General features: G+C 37.0%; 1 protein-coding gene across 1 annotated transcript; it reads right to left on the reverse strand.

Annotated features, from left to right (window-relative positions):
• Positions 1 to 3816: 3816 nt before the first annotated feature.
• On the reverse strand, positions 3817 to 16089 carry LOC140155041 (homeobox protein PKNOX2-like). Its single transcript, XM_072177724.1, has 9 exons — positions 15933 to 16089; positions 11334 to 11581; positions 10046 to 10217; positions 9301 to 9516; positions 8655 to 8762; positions 7673 to 8074; positions 6946 to 7022; positions 6119 to 6303; positions 3817 to 4963 (listed from the first exon to the last, which is right to left on the reverse strand). Exons 2-9 carry the CDS (start codon positions 11552 to 11554, stop codon positions 4755 to 4757), a joined length of 1590 nt encoding a protein of 529 aa, XP_072033825.1. The 5' UTR covers positions 11555 to 11581; positions 15933 to 16089; the 3' UTR covers positions 3817 to 4754.
• Positions 16090 to 22164: the final 6075 nt, after the last annotated feature.

Consider the following 22164-nt stretch of genomic DNA (forward strand, 5'->3'; position numbering starts at 1 on the left):
AGCTTTATTAGATGAGTTACTACATTGGCACAATTATATGGTCTTATGTCACATTTGTTTTCCATATATTAAAACTTTCATACCGACATTAGCCTCATCGACATGTGTTAGGTCACATATTACAAACAATTAGTTAGCCCAAGCGCAATCCCACTGCATCTGAATAATTACAAACTTATCCTAATTCATCATAATTTTTATAAATCATCAAATACACTTAGACCCAGGACACACTAGGTTTATTGTAATGTTTTAGGTCATGGTGATATTCTTTTTTTTTTCTCTTTGTACCAAATTATATTTTCTACTCCTTTGGATGTTTTCTGAACAGGAGTCCATACAACACCAAGGTTTTCATTTAAGGGTAGGTCATCTAGAGACCATTCACCAAAACACTGAATATACCGGTAAGATGGTCCCATGGAATTACAGTTTCAAAATGCTCAACCATAATATACACATAAAAGCAAAATAATACCCCCTTTTTTTTTAATGGGATATTTATAGAGAACTTTTTTACTCTCCAAATCGAAGGTGCTGGAAATACAAGATAAAGTACAAAAAATTAGTTCCAACTGTTAACCGGGAAAGCAACTTGAAATGATTAGCACAAGTGTAATTTTGTAAGCTATGCTTATTATACACTTACAAGCTAAACATTTAATGTCGTCTTTTTTTAGATGTTCTGTACAGACAATTCGACATCTGCTTTGTCTTTTATTTCTCTTAATAGCTTTGAACACTTTGAAACAGCAATTAAATAACCCCACCTTCGGTATTTTTTAAACAGCCTAGAAATAAAGGGTACACCCATGTATATGACATTAGGGAACACGCATATGAAATTAGGGTACACTTATGTATATGAAATTAGGGTACACACAAATGAAATTAGGGTACACCCATGTATATAAGCTAAGTAATTTTGGCATTTACCAATACATTTTCAATAACTTTAAAACCCTAGAATGTCCATCCATGCTGGTCAGATCATGAAAAAGATGATCAAAACAACCAAAGTATAGTTGGAGGATGCATTATTGGTCCATATTGACTTAAGGGATCTAAAATGAGTGTTTATTATGTTTCGACAGTATTTTTGTGGGACATGAGAGCACCTCAGACCTATCGAATTGCATTCTGAATACTGAAGCATGTCTTTCTGATATCAAATAATTTTCATTTTTGAAAATCACAATATAATACAAATTTTATGACAAATTATAAAAATTTGATATTTTTCAAATTTTGATATATAACAGTCCTCGAAGTAAATTATATAAATCTAATGACATATTTTAAAGTGTATGTAGCAGGAGGAAAAGTCGACGGTCAATTGAAAATTTTGACCTTTCATATTGAAGATATGGATTTTTTCCCAAAAAGACCTAATTTTTTTGTGGTGTTTTGGAAAAAAATCCATATCTTCAATACGAAAGGTCAAAATTTTCAATTGATCGTCGGCTTTTCATCCCACTTTAAGTATAAATCATCTGATTTATAAAGTTTACTTCAAGTACTGTTAAATATCAAAAATATCAATTTTAATGATTTGCCATAAAATGTGTATTAAATTGCTAATTTCAAAAATCAAAATTATTTGATATCAGAATGACATTCTTCGTATTCAGAATGCAATTCGATATGTCTGATGTGCTCTAATGTCCCATAATAAATACTGTCCAAACGCTCATACCCCAGCCCTTAACTTTTGGATTTTGCATACACTTTCACTGGCTTTATGCAAGCCCTATGTGAACTGCAATGACCAGAGTAATATGGTATAAATTTTGATGACTCTGAGAAAGACATATCTCAAATAACTGTATGTTTGATTGCTTGTGATATGCATGCATTTAGTGCATGCCCAACAGGAGTAAAATGTGCTTCACATGAGAGGAATTAAAACTCAATGTATATCACAGACAATCATACCTACAGCTACTGATGGAGATGTCTATCCGCAACATAGCCATCAAAGTTTTAAGCGTCTAAATGTTATGCAAGGAAAACATTTATACTTCAAAGATACATCAGAGCAAGCCCATCGTACTTCTGATTTTCTCCTAGCAATACTACTCTCCCTAATTGGATAGAGGAAAACCAGTTAGAATTCATCTACCTAGAGCTGAAGAATAGGTCCAAGTCTCATTCATGCTCATACACAACTTGCTGCAGTATAGATATTAATACAGGGATTGATCGAAAATATCTGAAATCCATGCAGCCGTCTTTTTCACATATTAATGAAACTTTTACAAGTGTTTGCCATATCTTACGGTATTACCCACGGCTTATCCACAAGACAGAAAGCCTTTAAAAATTACCAGTAAGTGAGTACGCATTTCAATTATGTTTTGTGCACTTTGTGTAACAATTGGCCTTCAATTAGGGTTTAAAAAGCCCCCTGCCATGAAAAAATTTTCCGGCTTGCTACATGTAGGCTTGCCCAATTTTATGGCAAATGTGACTTTATTGGTCAATCTGGGGGAAGCCAGAGTGGGGATCAAAATCGCAAAACTACCCCCTTTATTAGAGGTTGTGGGCCTCCTGGATCCACCACGGTCTTCAATGACTGATGTAGACTTCACCTTAAACTTTCGATACAACTTTTGATGAATTTGGGTCATAAATACACATTACTCAAAAAGCAGGGTTAGAATTTTGTCAGTGCCAGAATCAATTTGAATCTTGTAAAGGAATTCAGCAGTCTGTATCATTTGATTTTTTGCATCTACATAGACTGTAAATGTACGAGAATCGATTTTGATTTACCCGGATCTTTTTACAAGAATCTTTCCAACGGTTGATTCCTGCCAAAATTCCAATCCTGGAGAACTGAGAATTGAGACACAGCAGCAAAAACGGGAGTAGTGACAATATAGTACATCATATAGTATTTAAAAAATTACAGCTCGGTGATTTTATACATATTTTGACTAAATTCTTTCTATACATGTATATCAACACTATAATACAAAGGTTAAAATCATTACAGCTCTGGTGCTTGTTGTATACATACAGCATGGAATACATGCATACGTCTATTTTGTTCTCTATGGCACATAATATACTGCCTGGCTAATGGCAGCCATGCCTATGAAATATATACACACATTTCTTAATAAATGTAAAGAAAGATTTATGCATGGTGCAATTCCACAACATGATCTCGTATAATATGTTATATATACTCTGATCGATCCAATTGTTTGCATTCTATTTGAATGTTTGGGACGAGTAGAATTGTGCTATACTACATAGGTTATGACTAGAGGAGGCAACCCAATGAAACTAAAAGACTTCAGGTAACAGGTTTATGTGATGTGATCAAGCAAAATGAGTCACTTGTTGGGCAGAATCAGGTTCATTATATGTACCATTTTCAGAGCTCTATTTTGATGAACACCCCATCATAATTGGACTTACAGTTCCAGAGATAAGGTCATTTTAGTGTTGCTCAGAACAATGAAATACAATGAATGTTGTGTACTACTATTGGCTGTATCTCAAAATCAATATTATTAGCAACAAACAACTCATTTAGCTTGATCACATCACATATTTGATTGCAAACATTTAATGTGTTACACCCACTAAAGCCCCGTTCTAAACAAACCAATTAAAAGTATGTGACCACAAAGTTGTCAAGATTACAAGTACTAATTACAGTTTCTGCCAGAGAAGATAGGCAGTTGTTTACATTTTGAGAGCGTGCACAGCATAAACACAAAAGTGAGATTCTGATTGGCTGATTCCACCGTCTGACAATCATAACAACAGACACGGTAACCTGATTGGCTGATTACGCAGGGTACACACATCAATCTATGCAAGGGACTGCCGTTCTTCTCTGAAACCGAATGTAACTTGGGCATCCATTGTTTGTTTGCTTTTTATGTTGTGTTAAAATTCTTGGCAAGACATAAAAAAAATAATAAAAAATAACAGTATTTAACAAAAATGCACTTGAGTTTACATTAAAAAAATGCTGCCATATTGCTAAGCTGTGAAGTTTGGAAGGACATATTTGGACTTGATCAGATTGTAGAGCAATCATTGTTAACACAAACAAAACAGTGGATGGATGTTGCCAGAACACAAAGAGAATAGTTCTAAAAAGGAGCAATACAACCTTGTCTTAAACCTTTTCTTTGAAGATTTTTGTTAAATATACAGAGCTATAGCTTATTTAAAATCACAGTTGAGCTAATATAGCTCATTTGTGGAATATAAATGCATGAAAGGCTTCCCCTTCCAGCAACATGGTGCATATTTTGATCAATATCATGTTTCTATTAATTAAGTCATCATTAATGCTCCAAAATAATATATTCTTTTACATTAAAGGGGCATTTTGTGATTCACAGCCTCATCCCCCACTTGTGAGATTTTTATACCACTGGAAATCTCTTGCTACGAAATGTTTACCTGCATTCTTGCAGATTTCTTTTGCTTGGCAAAAATATCATCAAATTTATATAATCTGCTGCAGAATGAAATTATAACACAGCAGCCTATAGAGCAGTGTAATATAATCATGCATAACTTGCAAACACGAAATCGGAATCAAATGAAATTTTGGGAATTAGCTTTTTTCATAGATATCTACAGAAAAATGTCATAAAAAGAGAATGCTAGAATCACAAAACACTCCTTTAAGCAAATTAATTAAATTGTCAATTTGTAAAGATTTGTCATGGAAAATGCGAAAAAAAAACCAACAAAGAGAATGCAAATTTGCTACTAACAAATTATTGGTTTGAGTCGCCGCTTTCTAGACCTAATTCACCTACAGTAGATGAGAGTTCCGAGGCATTATCTCCTTCCCCATTTGATACTATGTTACCAAGGTGAGGAGATGAGGATGAGGTATGCTGTGCTTCAACAAGCATGGGAGACAGTGATTCTCCATGAATGGATGATGAGGATGACATCCCATCTAGAGCTGTAGATACTGCATCTAAGAAGAAAAAAAGAGATACAAAATATTTTTTAATGTGTTTCGTAAAATGTCATGTGTCCCGGGCCAATTACAAGATCAGAAATAGCAACGTTTGTGAAGAATGAACATATTAACATGACCTCAAATGCCCCCCTCACACTCATTGTGTTGAAATCACATACGCAATTGTACAGTTTGTACCCAAGGTTTCTTGTGTCCAAGCCCTATTGAAAACTTTTGACCTTGTATCTGTTGACATCACACATGTCAATGTACCCAAGGGTCATGTGGGAGAAATCCTCAAAAAGACCTGCATTCACATTTTTCAGCACACAAACACAAATACAGCAAATGAAGCCCATTTCATAGTCACATTTCCTACTCAACAGTCTTCGGCGGTGACAATAAGTTCAGAATGTGTTACTTTTAACACCATTTTAGAATATATTTCAAATATATCAATTTAATATCACAGGTGTACTATAGTATTCAGCAAATTCATTCAGCAGTGTCTGTCTGCTCTCAGTGCTCTGATTATTGTTTAAAAAGAACTAGGTCATACGTTGCTTGATCAGCAAATGAGATACTGATATGATGGTGACATGATTCTATTAACCAATCAGAACCACAGTTCTATGTTTACAATATAAACAGTGCCAAATCTCAGACTGCTGAAGAACCTTGCTGAAAACTATCACATATTATTCTTTGAAAATAACCTTAAGATATTAGCATCATTGTATTGGCTAAAATAATTCAGGTTAATCTAATCCTATCAAGTTACCCAAATGACCCAAGATTAACTAGTTGTGGTTCACAAACATTTCAATTTGCCTGGTGATGGTTGTTTATTTTTCGTCACCTAATGGCTCAAATGTATGTTATGACGTCAGTGCAAATTGTAACAAATGTTGAACAACTTACTTGATGCGTTTACAACTGTCAATGGGCAAGTAGGTCTAGAAATTTGGACAGAATCTGAAAATCCATTCTTGAACAGTTTCTCCTGAATTGATTTGTGTGAATCTAAAGAGGTTCTTGTAGATTTTTCAGCCTAAACACTAAGGGGGGGGAGGGGGGAGGGGGTGAACAATCTAAGGATTCTCGTAAATTGCTCTTTACAGAAGTAAATTCTACCTTTGGCCCTGATTCCATCCACTAAGTTACACCAACCTGTTCTGCTTGTAGATGATTGTTCAGTTGTTGCTGGGGTATGTGCAAGGTTGGCAAGGGATTCTGGCCAGAAGCGCTGAGTTGAGGGTCGATTCTGGGTCTTTGCTTTCTTCGTTTTGGCACCAGGGTCAGGGTTGCTTGCATCAAGCATTGGTTGTAGTATTCTTCTCCTTGCATTGATGAACCTGTAGGAAATAAAGTTTGTTTTAGCAATATCTCCAACACTAGAACTTTTGGTAGTCAATTATTCATTCAGTTTTCATCTACTGTGCTGTTTCCAATGTGTCAAATGTTTTAATCGCAGGCAGCATTGAAATTGTCTCAAAACAGAAACAGACGCCTTGATATATCATAAAAACATTTCCCACCTGTAATAATTAATTATGTGCAGCCATATCAAAAGGATGCACAAGTTGGCACTGACATACAGCTCCTTTCCCAAGTGCCTACCAAAAATATTTAATCCATTCATAACTCCTATAATAATGAAATCTGAGGATTATAAGTATGCTTGGTCCTATATGCCCATCCTGGTCTCAGTAGACCTGTTGGATTTGCTGCTTGAAATCATGGCTACTAGAATGGCCATATTACATTACGTTTGTATTGGATACTACCACTTGTTCTGATAATGACTTGTGACCAGGCATTCAGAAAAAGTGATAAATGCTATACCAACCTGTGGATCCTTTTGATGTACAATTCTAATTATACTCCACATCTTCCCACAGAATGGTTATAAAACAAGCAAGTTGGACTTCACCAACAACCGTCCCACCATTGAATCTAATATAGCCTTAATATCTGATATAGTTAATGCAACTTACCAATTATTAACTTGTAACAAAGTAAGATTAGTTTGACCTGCTATCATTCTCTTTTCATCTTCAGTTGGATATGGATGCTGCAAACAAGAACAACACAAAAATGTGTTTGAATCGTTTTAATAAGTATACTTTTGGGAAGAAAAACTGTATTAAAGAAAAAGAACACAAGAAGTTTTCCAGGTTTCTATCCCTCCTTAGCCTGTACTGTAATTGCAACTATAAATGTATGCTATGGTAGAACATCTTTCTCTTTTTGAAACTGATGAGTTGCATGCACTGCATATATGGGTCACAGGTCTAACAGGTGGCAAAGGATTAGTTAGGAAACTTGTGAACATATCATAATTAATTAACTTCTTTTATCCATTTGCACCTACTTTACTTGGACATCCAAATGACTAAACTACATTTTATGCACTGGTATCAAAATATCCCTTTCATCTTGAAACTAACTTACTTCTTTGCAGTTGCTACCATGGAAAAACAGCACTGGCTGGCATGTGTGCCCTGTTTATAGCTTAACAACAACAGGCTCAGGCCAGACTCATGCGGCTATTTTAGCAAATGAGGTAGCCCAATTCTGAGTTTACACCAGTGTATCATGCGCTGAAGTGGAAAAAAGTAACATTCATCTCTGCAGAGAAAAGCCAGTTTATTGATTCAAACCTGCTACATATACCCAAAACACATCTACAAAAAAAAAAACCCACCCTGCCTGAGTACTTACCACTATGTGTTGGAAGAGCCATGACCTCATGATATTCGTTGCATGTTTGGGCAGCACGCCCCTCTTTGGTTTCCTTTTATTCAATAGTTCATTCATCTCTAGTGAGTCACTTGTCACCACCGACACCGATGGTGATGATATTGCTACTGACACAGCAGTATGATGTTGTGGAGTTGATGAGGATGGTTGCATGCCAATCTGTGACAGTGGAGTAGAGCCATGTATAAGCGGCACTACCTGCTGTTGGCCAGATTGTGGAGAGGTCTGAATGTGTACAGTTCCTGGAATGGCCTGTGTGACTATTCCTTGAGGTGTCATTACTCCCTGTGGAATGACCGGAGCATAGACAACTTGCCCAGCTGAGTTGACTACAGTAGCTGCTTGAAAGTGGGCATGATTTAGCTACAAGATAAGGAATGAAAAGAAAAAATAAGAAAATTTGATCTGTGTGAGATTTGGTTCATTCAATGAAGATACTTTCCTATCCAATTCTAAACTTCTGTTAGAATTGGATAAAGTAAGTACCTTCACTGATGAACCAAGTGAGACGTGGTTTTTTCAATGAAGATACTTGCCTATCCAATTCTAAACTTCTAGTGTTAGAATGGGATAAAGAAAGTACATTCACTGATTAACTGAGTGAGACTTGGTTCTTTCAATGACAATACTTTTTATCCAATTCTAAACTTCTGTTATTGAATTGGATAAGACAGTACCTTCACACAAAATGAATCAGGTCTCACTCGGTTCATTCAGTGAAGGCACTTTCTTGTCCAATTTTGAACTTCTGTTTTCCACAGGCTGAGAACATTTTCTGCTTAAATAAATTTGTTGGTCAGTAATGACAAGGTTTGAAATGAGAGTTATCAAGTTATCCAGCAATACTTTTATGGGAATGTGATCAGGAACTTATGAATCAATCTGGCAACTTTTTTCACCTCTCAAAAGCTTGTGAACATATGATGACTTGAAAGGAACATACCTGTGCACCTGCTTGTATATTCTGGTTAGGTTGCTGCAGAATAAATGTACCAGCTGATGTTGGTGTACCTAATACTGTGGCTTGTTGCCCTGCTCCTGGTGTATGCACCTACATAGAATACCCAGAAAGAATACATGGGGTCAATAACCCAAAGGCTGTATACATTACTTACTCAGTTTTTGCTCTACTTCATTCAATTAGCTTCTAAATACTGCTTCTGTAAACTAATGAAGCTGGTCTAAATTGATGTGTGACAAAGCAGCAGAAAGAGTGTGAACTTTCCATACCTGACTAAAACCAATAACTATAAAGTATCATGACTGTTGTTTAGTTCAGTCTGGCTACATCAACCACTGAGTTTCCTTGGCCTTATTTTGGATTATTATAATGACCAAACATATAAAGAAGGTTTGTATCTGGTTTCACAGGAGATTGGAAATGCAATACAGTATGCATTTCTTTTTCCTGTCAACCATAAACAAGCATGCATCCAACACATAACATGAAATACTGCCTGGGAAGGAGACCTTCATAATACATGCTTATGATACATAATGCTATTTATCAACACATATAAATATTTATATATATTTTTTGGCCCAAGCTGAGTTTGTAACTTTGTAATAACTAAATGTACAATACATACCTGTTGTGGAGTGTGTACAGCTGGCTGAGGCTCTGGAGATGCTCCTGGTGAATATCCTCCTCCCGTGCTGCCTGATCGCTCATCTCTTAGTAAAATATCACTGTGCATCTTGCCTTTTAGACAGGTTGTGTATCTATGACAAAAATCTTTACAAAGTTCATTCACTTTTTCCAATTCTAGAAGATGAATTCTTAGTACTTGTATTGCTTTAACCATCTGCAAAAGGAGAAAACAAACAGCATGTTAGAAACAGTACCCCCGATATCAAAGTTATTCAATTCTGTTTTGTCATGTGAAACTGGTCAATCTTCATATTCTTTTTTTAAAATTTTTAATTTTAGTTGTTTTAAGGTGGTACTACACTCCCTGATATATTTTGTGATTAATTTCGCATTTTTCTCAAAAAATAACTATACACTGGTAACAAAGGTTATGTATATTATATAGGGGCAAGGAATCCAATTACTTCACTGAAATTTCAGTGATTCAAGGTAAGTGGTTCAAGACCCCTTGTCTCAAGTCATTGAAATTTCAGTGAAGTAATTGGATTCCTTGCCCCTATAATATACATAACTTTTGTTACCAATACCAGTGTGTTGTTACTTTTTGAGAAAAATGCAATAATAGTCACAAATTTATCAAGGAGTGTAGTACCACCTTAAAAGGGCAAAATTATTTTGTCTACTACATTGTTACCCTTAAATTCTGTTAATGATACAAAAGAAAACACGACTGGTTTCCTTACCAAATTATCAGCCTCTGGGTCATCACTGAAGAATGGTTTCCCTTCCCTCTCTTGACGATGCACAAACTCCTCTATGTCCACGTCAAAGCTGGCTGAGGTTGGCGGGTCAGTGCTCTGTGTGGCCTGTTCACATTTCTCAAAGAGCTGTGCCATCAGTGGAAACAAAGGGTGTCTAGGAGAAAAAATGGAGATTGGAGAATGGAAATTACATATTTTCTTGTAGACCCTGTGAAATAATGTTATATTAAGGCTAAAGATGTTTTCTTTGGATTTTGTAAGCCAAAATGTGTTGAAAGAGGATTAACCCACTTGCAATTGACACAGCATTCTATGCAACATACAAATTAGGCATTCATATCATTACTGAAAATTAAATACTGGGATGAAACTGGAGAGTGAGGGTCAAGGTCATTCAAGCGAGGTGATGAAACCGGACCATACAAGTTTCTTGACTCCTTTCCTTTGGCACCATTTTAGAAAGTTGCAGGTTCAAAAGTTCAAAAACAGCCACACAAGTCAGTGGATCATAACATTCTCCACATGATTGGTCACGGATGACCTGTGGTGACCAGTGATGACCAAGCACTCTAGCAAACAATTTAAGCAAGCTATTCAATGGGTTTAGGTGCATCTTTTTAATCAGCATATTTTTCATTCAAAGGGTCACCATGGCAACACATATTGGGCTATTAAGACATATGCGGCATCAAATTTGCAGAACAAAACTGTGCTTTTTTTTGCTACTTCAATGTTGAAATTATTTGAAGCATACAGTCAGTCTACTCTGAAGTACAAAGTATCGACGCGGATGCACTGCACACATGAAACCAACTTTGAAGACACGCAAACCTCAGCAGAGACGCAGCACTGCGCAATGTTTATGCGCTGTACATGCGAGCGTTGTCACTTTGTACTTCCAGAGATGCCAGTCAGTTTCACTCAAAAAACCTGAAAAGCGTGTGAATGCAGACCAAAAAGCCCCAAAACAGGCTGAAAATAAACCGGGAAAATAAATAAAAACGCGGGAATTTGAACTCACAAGAAACCTGAATTCAAGTTAAAACCTGAAAACTGGCATCTCTGTTAACTTTAGAGTGGACAAACTGTAGATTCAGGTATTATCTGGTAATGAAGGCAGACCTGTATCACTTTATGTGATAAGATGTATGTGTCTAGTGTAAAACATCACATCAGCTGAGCACTGTTTCTTTGGATCTGAGCTCAATTATGCTACAGAAAATATGAACTTTATAGTCTGCACTTTATAGTTTTGCTCATGAATACTTACGAGTAGACTGCTCTCTTATCTTTTTCCAACTGTGCCTGGACTTCCGGTGACATTCCAGGAATGGTGGTTGCCGTCTTGCTTGCTGTAACAGGTACTTCATCGTCTGACGCGGACGTCTCTTCTTGTTGCGCAGTCACTACATGAACCTGTTGTGTCTCCTGGTAGGTGGGCGTGGCACCTGTCACCCTGGCAACAACCTGTACTGCAGAGGCTTGTTGCATGCTGAAGAGCAACCACACATACACCACCTAAAAACAATATAATATGGTATTTGAATAAAGATACTTTCAAATTAAACATAAACATACTAATTGAATCGGGATCATAGATGCATAATTATGGTGCAACACAAATTGAAAAGGAAAATTGCAAATTTTTCACTCATATGGCCATTTATCAAGGCTAATCTAGTTAGCATCTAGAAGCACATTGCAATTATTTCTGGCTGATTTTGTGCTGATCCCCACCAGTCTACACATGCCATTGTTTCCTAACCATCACAAAGCTGATCAATAATGACGGCAAAATTCAGAAAACTGACTTTAAATGACAAACAAACAAACATTTACATCAAAACAATTTCAATGTTTTCAAGATAGAATTCTAAAGCTGCTTATTCATTGATAATTTTCCATCTTAGGTATGGAAAGAGCCTGACACAAGTCACAAGAAACTCATGAACACTTGCATGCACACATGTAGCTCTGGTGTTAAGTTTCAGATGTAACGGTGCTGAACAATGCATGTATTTGTAAGCTGCAGTGTTTTGATTCGAGTCACAGATAATGACATGCATGTTAATTAGAAATTGAATCCTTTGCTGCACAGTAATCTACCTTGACAAATTATTCATTGTTGTGGTGAACATGCAATGGTTCTGGTTCTGTCTGGTTGAATCATAATAATTGACTTTTGTATGTATGGCAATGAGAGGACTCAAGTAGTGTCCGCACAATGTTTTTTTGGCATGTTTATATCTCAAAGACCTTACTTTTTAGGGTCGGTGTTCAGAATCTGGCAGTATGGCACCCTTGGGCATTGTGAAATAAATTACGCCAAAATGGCATAGGACTACATGTAGGAGTCAAAAATTGAAATTTATTAATTCAATCAAAGTATATCAAATACCGTATTCATTGGTGCTTTAACAAAGTCATTATGGGTGGGTGCTTATTTTTTACATGGTTTACCTAATTTTTTCACAACAGGCATTTATTAGAGACAAATTTATGTATGTTATAAAAGGGCCCTAAGATATTCTAGTAGCTTTTCTGATGCAGAAAATATATTGCATATTTACACAGGACTTCTAATCCCCCAGCTATTTCACTATATCAATGTCTATCCGTCACTTCCAACATTAATATGGTACCTTAAATAGCAAATTGAAAATACCCTGGGTGGGCGCTTATTGGGGCATGGGCGCTTATTGGAACAAATATGTACGTTATAAAAGGGCCCTAAGATATTCTAGTAGCTTTTCTGATGCAGAAAATATATTGCATATTTACACAGGACTTCTAATCCCCCAGCTATTTCACTATATCAATGTCTATCCGTCACTTCCAACATTAATATGGTACCTTAAATAGCAAATTGAAAATACCCTGGGTGGGCGCTTATTGGGGCATGGGCGCTTATTGGAACGAATACGGTAATTGTCTATTAATATTTGTCTAGTTTTGGAGTGTTCCTGGACCTAGAGCTAAAATGCTAGGATCATTTTTGGTCTTGTGAAACTGGAATTTCAACTTTTTTTGGGGGGGGGGGTTCTAGTGAACTAAATTGGGCCAAACTATAGGCTGCAGAACTAAGGGTGGTGCGATAATTATGTGTACCTCAAGGGTGGTGCATTATAGGGGGGAACAAAGATTTTTTGCAGCTTTTCAAAGGGGGGCAATCATTTGTATGCCTACACTGCAAGGCATACTGTATTTGCAATGTATGTGCTTCTGTTCTGATGCTGTATCTTGTGAGTGGATGGGCAGATTGACTTCAGATTTTCAGGATAGGTGGGTCATGGTCAGAAACTCTGGCTACTTTTTTTGGGTGAAGTTCAAGGTCATATACTGAGATCAAAGGTCACTTGAGGTCGACATGTTTGTAAATTATAATTTGGTCTCATAATAAACAGTTCAAATCCTATTGCAACCATTATTATGTTTTGATGAATCCAAGTATGTGAAAAAATTGGATCCAACATATAATAATGATAAAATTGGATGCTTTACGCCCAATATTTATTGGTCTTGCTATGAGTTTTTAAATATTAGTATTTATAGCTCGACCAATAAATATGGGCTAAATCGATCCAATTTTATATCATACTTGGGTCATATCATAGCTGTACTATGGAACCCTCATTTATTGGTGGTGTTCAAGGTCATAAACCGAGGTCAACTCAAAGGTCATAAACTGAGGTCAAGGGTCATTTTGTAAAATACCATTATTTTTAAAGACTTTTGGTTCTCATATATGAACAGTTCAAATCCTATTGCAACCAAACCTGGGTCATAGCTGCACTGTGGGAACCCTCATCTGTTGGTGGTGTTCACTGTCATATACTGTGGTCAAAGTTCAATCTATAAAATACCATTATTTAAAGACTTTCGGTTAAAATCTGGTCTCATATGAATGTTCAGTTTAAATTTTAATGCAACCAGATTTGGGTCGTACTCGTACTGCATTAATCCATACTCATAATTTATGCACACCTTCATGTATTGGTGGTATCCAAGGTCACATACAGAGATCAAAGGTCATTTGTTTGTTTACCACTCATACAGTGTGATATTTCAGTCTTCCTGAATTTAAATTGCCCCATGCCGTGGAGGCGTCAAAAACCACATCAAGGTTTCTTGTTTGGTAGATGTTAAGACTTGGGGGGGGGGGGACAAGTGATTTTTGGCAGGTCAAAATGGGGTGGCAAGCAAGTTGGTAAGGTCCCTGTTTTGGGCACCATTTCTATGCCCTAAAGTAAACACATGCTAAAAACCTGTAGAAAATCGTTTTTAGGTACACATTCAAACAAATACCGTATGCAAAATTTCCTGCTCGGTGCGCTCGCATTTAATATGTATGAATATGATAAAACAGTTAAATTTGGCTTCAATAAAATCTTGTACAACTGGGGGGGCAAAGATTTTTGGGCACATCAAAAAAGAAAGAAAAGCAAAGCAGGTCAAAAGGGGCGAAGATTTTTGGAATGGCCAAGTGGGAAGTATGACAGACGTTTTTAAAGTTTATCACTCAGTCACAGTCACTCCAGTATTCAGCAGTACAGTAAAGGTATAGCACAAATCATAAATAATAATTAATATGTTTATCTATCATGGCCTGATTATTCAATTAAACATATACCGTGTGTCGAAAGTCCGTTCCGCCCTATATTCCGACTTCTCCAGGAGCTAATCTCAATATGGAAGTACCCCCTCTGTTTATTTGCCTTTGGGCTACTAGCTGCAATGAACCTTAAGGCTCAGTGCAGCGAAAAAAATATGTCGGCCGTTGTTCTAGAATTTTAGAGCTAATTTTGTATGTTATGGCAGATTTAAAGGTCTGCAAACCTTGATTTTCAATGGAAAAACAATAATAACCGAGGTTTGCAGACTTTCGGAGGTTATCGACCATAAAAAGACAACAACTTCAAATAAATTGCTAAGTGACATTTATATTAATCCAAAACAATATTACCAGTAACAAATTAATATCAAATTAATTGTGTAAGTTTAATTTAAAGCATGTTAAAATGGTTTTCCTATGGGGGAGGAACAGACTTAGGACCAGTGTTAGAATTTAGGAAAAATAAGTGGTTGTCCCACGGACAACCAGATTACAATTTCTGGTTGTCTGTCTAAGTTTTTGGTTGTCCGTAGGCCTACAAATGTGACTTTTGGCTAGATTTATGGTTGTCCGGCGGACAACCGAATCAGTATTTTGGTTGTCCGGTGACTTTTTAGTTGTCCCGGCAACCGGACAACCAAAATTTGAACGCTGCTTAGGACACATGGTATACATGATTGATAAATGCACAAAAATCAAATGAAATGTACACACACATCATGCATGTCATGGATTTATAGTCAGGCATTGTTTTTAGTGCACAGTGCACTGCACAGAGTGCAGCACAAATGCAATGGCAATTTGCACACACAAATCCAATGTACACAGGCACACACATGCACAGAATAACTGCGAACCTAAATCCGCCATTGCTCTGATCACGCTCACGCAGCTAGCAAATAATGCAAAATTATTTGGGACCGTATCGCTGAATTTAGTTCTATCTCTTTGGGGATGAGTCAGAAAGAAATGCTCGTCTTCCCAACAGCATGACAGTGAGTGACAGTAAAAGAGCCTTACGAGCCCAATAGGGATAAATAAAAGACAGTAAGAAAATCAGACAGCTGTCTTTTAGCGGCTCTCAACCCCTCCCTAATCGTTATGAGCAAGTGCCATTCAAACCATCATTACGGGGTCAACAAAGAAACAAACCCCGAAATATCCCTCGAAATCATCCCAAAATTGATAAGCTTAAACCGCTTTCTGGTCATAAATATATTTCTGGAATGTAAGTCCAGATATTAAAGTGCTACTCACTTAGGAAAGTGTCATCAATTATGATCGGATGCCGGCGGATTGGATGAGTGAAAAAAATTAAGACATTGATAGACGTAGCTGAGATGTGTCAATTTCAGCAGTCAACAGCCATTCGTTTACTGTGTTGTCTATGGTCGTGTATGTCGATTGGCACAATGACGCCGCAACTGATTGACATACGTCACGTGGTTAATATGATTTATTTACAAAACAATCATGAATAATTCAACAAGGCGGGACTTACATGAGCGATTTTATTCTATTTTAGGGGGAAGTTATGTTTACCTTCTTTTACAGGCAACATTTAGCCAAAATATAGCTTTCTGTTTGAGACTATTCAAAAAGGACAGACAAACAAGCAAGTTTTTACAACCGGTGCATGTATTTGAACGATTTTACCACATATTTTTTACCTGACTTTGCGCTCAGATTGTCACTCTACCCTATCATAAAATTAGAGGATCACAAATCATGAATAATTTATCATTTTCTAGGTTGACCTCGTTGTGTCAATATTTTTTCTGTCAACAACAAGAGGTTTGGCCGACTCGGAAGATTAATTGTTTCCATGCCATGCCACTCTCATGCACATGGCCATGTCCAAGTTTAGGAGCTGTGCAATAATTAGGCCTTTGTGTACCCCGGGGTGGTGAATTGCCAAAGTGGTCTGCCAAAATCGCTCACCCCCCGTGACCGTGCCAAAAAAAAAAAATTTGCCCCCCCTTTTTTTTTACTTTTGACATGCCCAAAAATCTCTGCCCCCTCCTCTATACACACTAACATTTTGAGGAACCTGAATTCCTGAAATTAAAACCTTAAATTGTCCCATCATACGGTAATGCATCTGCATTGTGCCAAAAATCGCTTCCCCTTTTTTCCGTGACCTGCCAAAAATCGTTTGACCCCCCTTTCGACCTGCCAAAAATGCTTTCCCCCCTCCCTTTGATCTGCCATAAAATCTTTGCCCACCCCCCTATAATTCACCACCGCGGGGTATGATCATTATTGCACCACCGGCCACCCCAATATCTATAGGCCCCTAGGCCTACTTAGGGACGCACCATTTATATAGGCCAATACCGGTATCGGGGGAGTTTTTTTGAAAACAAATTTAATAGTGAGAATTTTACCTAGTCTCGGTCCCAGCCGATTAGCTCCGATTTGTGCTCCTTCGTCACTAATTTGTTTTAGTGACGGAGGAACACAAACCGGCTGGGACCGAGACAAAATTATACCGTAGGCCTACTATTGTAGGGAAGCTGTGGCGGCACCATGAATTTGTTTCGGGGGCATTTTTGGGCTAACGGTGAATTTCAGGGGGGTGGGGCAAAATCGACAAGTTTTGCGCAAAATTGCCGCAAAAAGTGGAAATTTACGTAATTTTGGTTTTTTTGCCTCAATTAAAGTGGGGGGGAGAAAAATATTGGGGGAGGAGCCCCCCTCCCCGCGAGCGCCGCCACTGCTGTAGGTGAGCTCGAGTGTGTAAATTGACCTCCTTATAAGGCCCTTCACAATTAATTCTTAGTTTCCTGTTTCAAGTTTGAAAATAAAGGACGAGGTGACTTTTAATTATTAATTATTAATTATCTATTAATTATTAATTATCTATTACTTTCTTTATTTTAAAAATGTGGTCGTGACTATTATCAACAGTTCATTTGGTCATTTTGACTAAGACTACGGATTTAATTATTTTACCTTTATAATTGATTTTTTACATTAATACTAGTAGGGGACCCTACAATGTTCTTGTTTTATATTCACTAGCGGGTACCCGCGCTTCGCGCGGGGCCCCGCTAGATGAGTAAATGGGAGCGGTTAGTAAACGGAAGCGGTTAGTATATATAAACGATGGAAATGGTAATGGCAATTGGTATCGCTTTTAACAGCTCAATTATTACGCGGTTAGTGATGGTAGGCCTACCAGGCCTACCATTTTTTGCCTCTACATTGCAAACGACTTTCTTAGCATAAAATCTGTTGCGTAATTGTTGTATCAAACACCCTTTTTACTTACTTTTTTTTCTTTGTCTTTCCTTTTTTTTCTTTCAGTTTCTCTCTCTCTTTCCTGCGTTCCATTTCTTTTCTTTCTTGTTCACTTTCTTTCTCTCTATCTCTGTCTTCTTTCTTTCTTTCTTTCTGTATGTCTATTTTTTTTTTGTCTTTCCCTTTCTTTCTTTTCGTTTGTCTCTCCCTTTCTCTTTCTTACTTTCCCGATGTTTCTTTCTTTCTTTTCTTCTTTCTTTCTTTCTGTCTTTCTTTCCCTCTTTCTTTCCCTCTTGCCTTCCCTTTTTACTTAATTTTTCTTTGTCTTTCCCTTTTTCTTTCAGTTTCTCTCTCTCTTTCCTGCGTTCCATTTCTCTTTCTTTTTCTTGCTTGTTCACTTTCTTTTCTCTTCTTTCTTTCTTTCTTTCTTTCTTTCTTTCTTTCTTTCTTTCTTTCTTTCTTTCTTTCTTTCTTTCTTTCTTTCTTTCTTTCTTTCTTTCTTTCTTTCTTTCTTTCTTTCTGACTTTTTTTCTTTGTCTTTCCCTTTCTTTCTTTTCGTTTCTCTCTCCCTTTCTCTTTCTTGCTCTCCCGTTGTTTCTCTTTCTTTCTTTCTTTCCATTTTTTCTTCCCTCTCTCCTTCCCCTTTTTACTTATTTTTTCTTTCTTTTTCCCTTTTTTCTTTCAGTTTCTCTCTCTCGCTTTCATGCATGCGTTCCATTTCTCTCTTTCTTTTTTCTTACTTGTTCACTTTCTTTCTCTCTCTCTCTTCTTTCTTTCTGTCTGTCTATTTTTTCTTTGTCTTTCCCTATCTTTCTTTGTTTCTCTCTCCCTTTCTCTTTCTTGCTTTCCCGTTGTTTCTCTTTCTTTCTTTCTTTCCCTCTTTCTTTCTCTCTTTCCTGTCCTCATTCCTTCCCCTTTTCGCGCGGGCCCCCGCTAAATGAGTAAACAGGAGCGGTTAGTAAACGGTACATGTAGCAGTTAGCATAAACGATGGAAATGGTAATCATGGCAATTGGTATCGATTCAACAGCTCAATTAGTACGCGGTCAGTGATGTGGTACCATTTGTTGCCTCTATTTGGAAACGATTTCCTTTAGCATATATCTTTTGCGTAGTTTTTGTACCAAACACCCTTTTGACTTTTGTCTTTCCTTTTTTCTTTCAGTTTCTCTCTCTATCTATTTCCATTTATTGCTTTCCCGTTATTTCGTTCCATTTCTCTCTATTTCATTTTCTTGCTTGTTCGCTTTCTTTCTTTCTTTCTTTCTTTCTTTCTTTCTTTCTTTCTTTTAAATTTGTTTCTGTTTCATCAAGTAGGCCTATAATAGCAACATTGGGTTTCAAGATATCCCCCCCAATATTTTGATAAGGGCAATGGTCCATACAATCACCCCCAAGAAAGTTGACACCTGTAGGCCTATATACATGTGGGTTTCTGACAATATCAACCTCATATTTGGCCAAACTAAAAGTGCCCATTTTGCGGTCTTCGTGCGAATTTGTTCCACTTTTGCATCATATAAAATACCATCTTCATTATGGCCATAAATTATTCTGTCGCCAAACGGTGCAGGATTCACTGTAGGCCTATTTCAAGCAATTGAAACGGACGCTGCCCCCGGGACCCTGCCTATCCCCATATCAAAAGAAATCTACGCCACTGTTAATGTTGCCAAAAGGTGCTGGATTCACTATTATAATATGCCCACTTCAAGTTCAAGAAATGTTTTTCATATCTCTCTCCCCCCAATGTCAAAAAGAAATCTACGCCATTGAGATATCATAGTGTTTCGTTGCGGTTACCGGTTACCATGCTAATAATGCTCCACCCTCCCCATCGAAATTCATCACAACATGACAAACGAATAAACTCAAATTATACTTCCAATATTATAGGCCTACCTTGAATTTAAAATCTTCGGAAAGTTATCACAAAATAAGTTACCAACAGTCATCGTAAACGAATGCAGCTGATTTATTATATAGCGGTTGCGGTTACCATGCTAATAATGCCCACTCTCCATCGAAAGTCACCACGAACGGATAAACTATGATCACTTTCAAAAGCTCACTTAAAATTTTTTCGAAAATCATCTGTGTAGCGGTTACAGCATGAAATATCCGCCGTGAGCAGTGTGTTTGTCTTGAACATGCGCGTATAGGATACGCGTATTTTAAAGCTTGTCCGTAGCAACGAAGCAACGCGTGCGGGTTCACCATTGGTTGATCTACCAAATAAATCCAAATAATTCTTTGTATTTATTAATTTATCTATCTATCTATGCATTTACCATTCATCCGGAAATGCTAGAACTTATTTATTTATCTATTTATTAATTTATAATTTTTCTATAATCTCTGAGATGATTTATCTATAATCTTCAAAGTATCGATTAGTATCGATTATCGGCAAGTTCCTCTTTAATAGTATAGATAATCAAAGTTGAGATGATCAAAAACAGATATTAGCAAATAAAAGTAATTAAAAGTCAATTAAAAGATGAAAATACCTAAATAAAAATAAAATAATTAAATATTTTTCCATTCTTGATTTTGGACGCGCGAGGGAAACAGGAAACTAAGGATCAATTGTAATTGGCCTAATCAGACACTTATGGGGTAATATGGCCCCCTAAAACAAAATTGTCTATAGGCCTACGCCATGCCGCTTTTATCTTTTTTAATGCAAGTGGTTTAAGTTAATGAACTAGCTGGCAATTAATTTGCATACAAACTTTACACTGATTTACACAGGAGGCAATATTACCCCAACTTTTGGGTAAATTAATTATATGCCCCGGGACCACCCTTTTTTGGAGCTGCGAACTTAACAAGTCAATCTTTTACTGCGAACAGTCAAAATCAAGGGTCTTTCTTGGCTTTGAGGTTGAAAATCGTCTGGAAAAAAAAACCCAAAATGTGAGAAATGAGCATTTAAGGGGTATTTTAGAGCTGCAAATTATCACTTGGGGCGGATGTGTTGCTATATAATATTTCACAGGGCCGTCGGTCAGCCGGCCTCCCGGATTTTATACGCCGTTTACTTTCATGGCTGTTTTAATAATGACAATTTTTGGGTAAAAATTTGTTGAAAGTCATTAAAAGAATAGGCTTTTTTTCCAAAAAATCTCAACATGGTGCCAGTCGTAGAAGGTCTCCCGCAACGACTGCAATAAATAGTACCCAACAACAAGCGGCTGGGAAACGAGACTATCATTCATGTCAAAGCAATGTCAAAGGTCGAAACCATGGGCAACAAAATGTTAAGTACATGAAGTCGCATCAGTGTGTGTACAAATTTCGTGCTTCGTGCAGTAAATTTTGATCGATTTTTTACCTTAATTGCTACTTGAAAGTAAACTCGTATCTAAGGCAAATAATGCCTGCTGATCTGGGGAAACTATGTAGAAGAACAAAATGTGTTGAAGTGACTTTAGATCCGAGAATGTTGTTGATGTTTATCGGTAAGTTTTTGTCTAAAAAAATACATACAGATTACAGTCAATAAAGTAAGGCAAGCTTATGTCAATCATGACAGTCATCATGGACATGCAGCAGTTCCAGTGAGTCGACAGTCATTCACAGTAAAAACTAAAATCATGAAATTATATACACAAATAATTACACTTACAGAGACTTGGTCATAATGGTGGAGAGATCCCACTGACATGCATTTAGCATGTGCATGCATCAATCATTCATTTTTTGGCTTGCATGATTGCGTGATAGCCTACAGGAGAGGCGTTTGCAGAGTAACTAACCAGAACCAGAACATGTGCCAATGCTGGCATGCCAATCATCAATGCCAATGCTTGATGCACAAAAATTAATGCACATGCCTATAAAAATAGCTCAAATAATAATTTCTCGATTATGAGAGTATCTGTATGGTATCAATCCTAGGCTATGTTCCAGGATCGTGCACATAGGCAAACTGTGCACATAAAGCCCGTGCGTTGATACTCAACCATTTGAGGTAAGCACGTATAAGGAAGGAATTTATCATGGTATGAATTAGTCCGAATAATCAGACCCAGAACAAAATATTATAATTTCATGTCAGAAATTAAAATTTCTGACATGATCGTATTCTTCTTCTTCTTCTTTGATGTTACTCCGCAACGCTCCAAGAGTTGGAACCACACGCAGAGGAATAGGTTGTGCGCAATAAGATGATATTAGTTGCTTAAGTTCCTTTCCTGCTTGTAGTGCGTTAACAGTGCTTCTTAATAGAGTTTCTGTGTTT

This window comes from Amphiura filiformis, chromosome 6, assembly GCF_039555335.1.
Source record: "Amphiura filiformis chromosome 6, Afil_fr2py, whole genome shotgun sequence".
NCBI classification, from domain to species: Eukaryota; Metazoa; Echinodermata; class Ophiuroidea; order Amphilepidida; family Amphiuridae; genus Amphiura; species Amphiura filiformis.

Excerpts from the sequence above, each read along its gene's own strand:
- LOC140155041 (XM_072177724.1), bottom strand. The coding sequence starts at position 11,554 with ATGCAACAAGCCTCTGCAGTACAGGTTGTTGCCAGGGTGACAGGTGCC. Across the intron at positions 8,763-9,300 it reads CTGTACACACTCCACAACAG|GTGCATACACCAGGAGCAGG; the intron begins GTATGTATTGTA and ends TATTCTATGTAG. Across the intron at positions 4,964-6,118 it reads ATCATCTACAAGCAGAACAG|ATGCAGTATCTACAGCTCTA; the intron begins GTTGGTGTAACT and ends TTTTCTTCTTAG.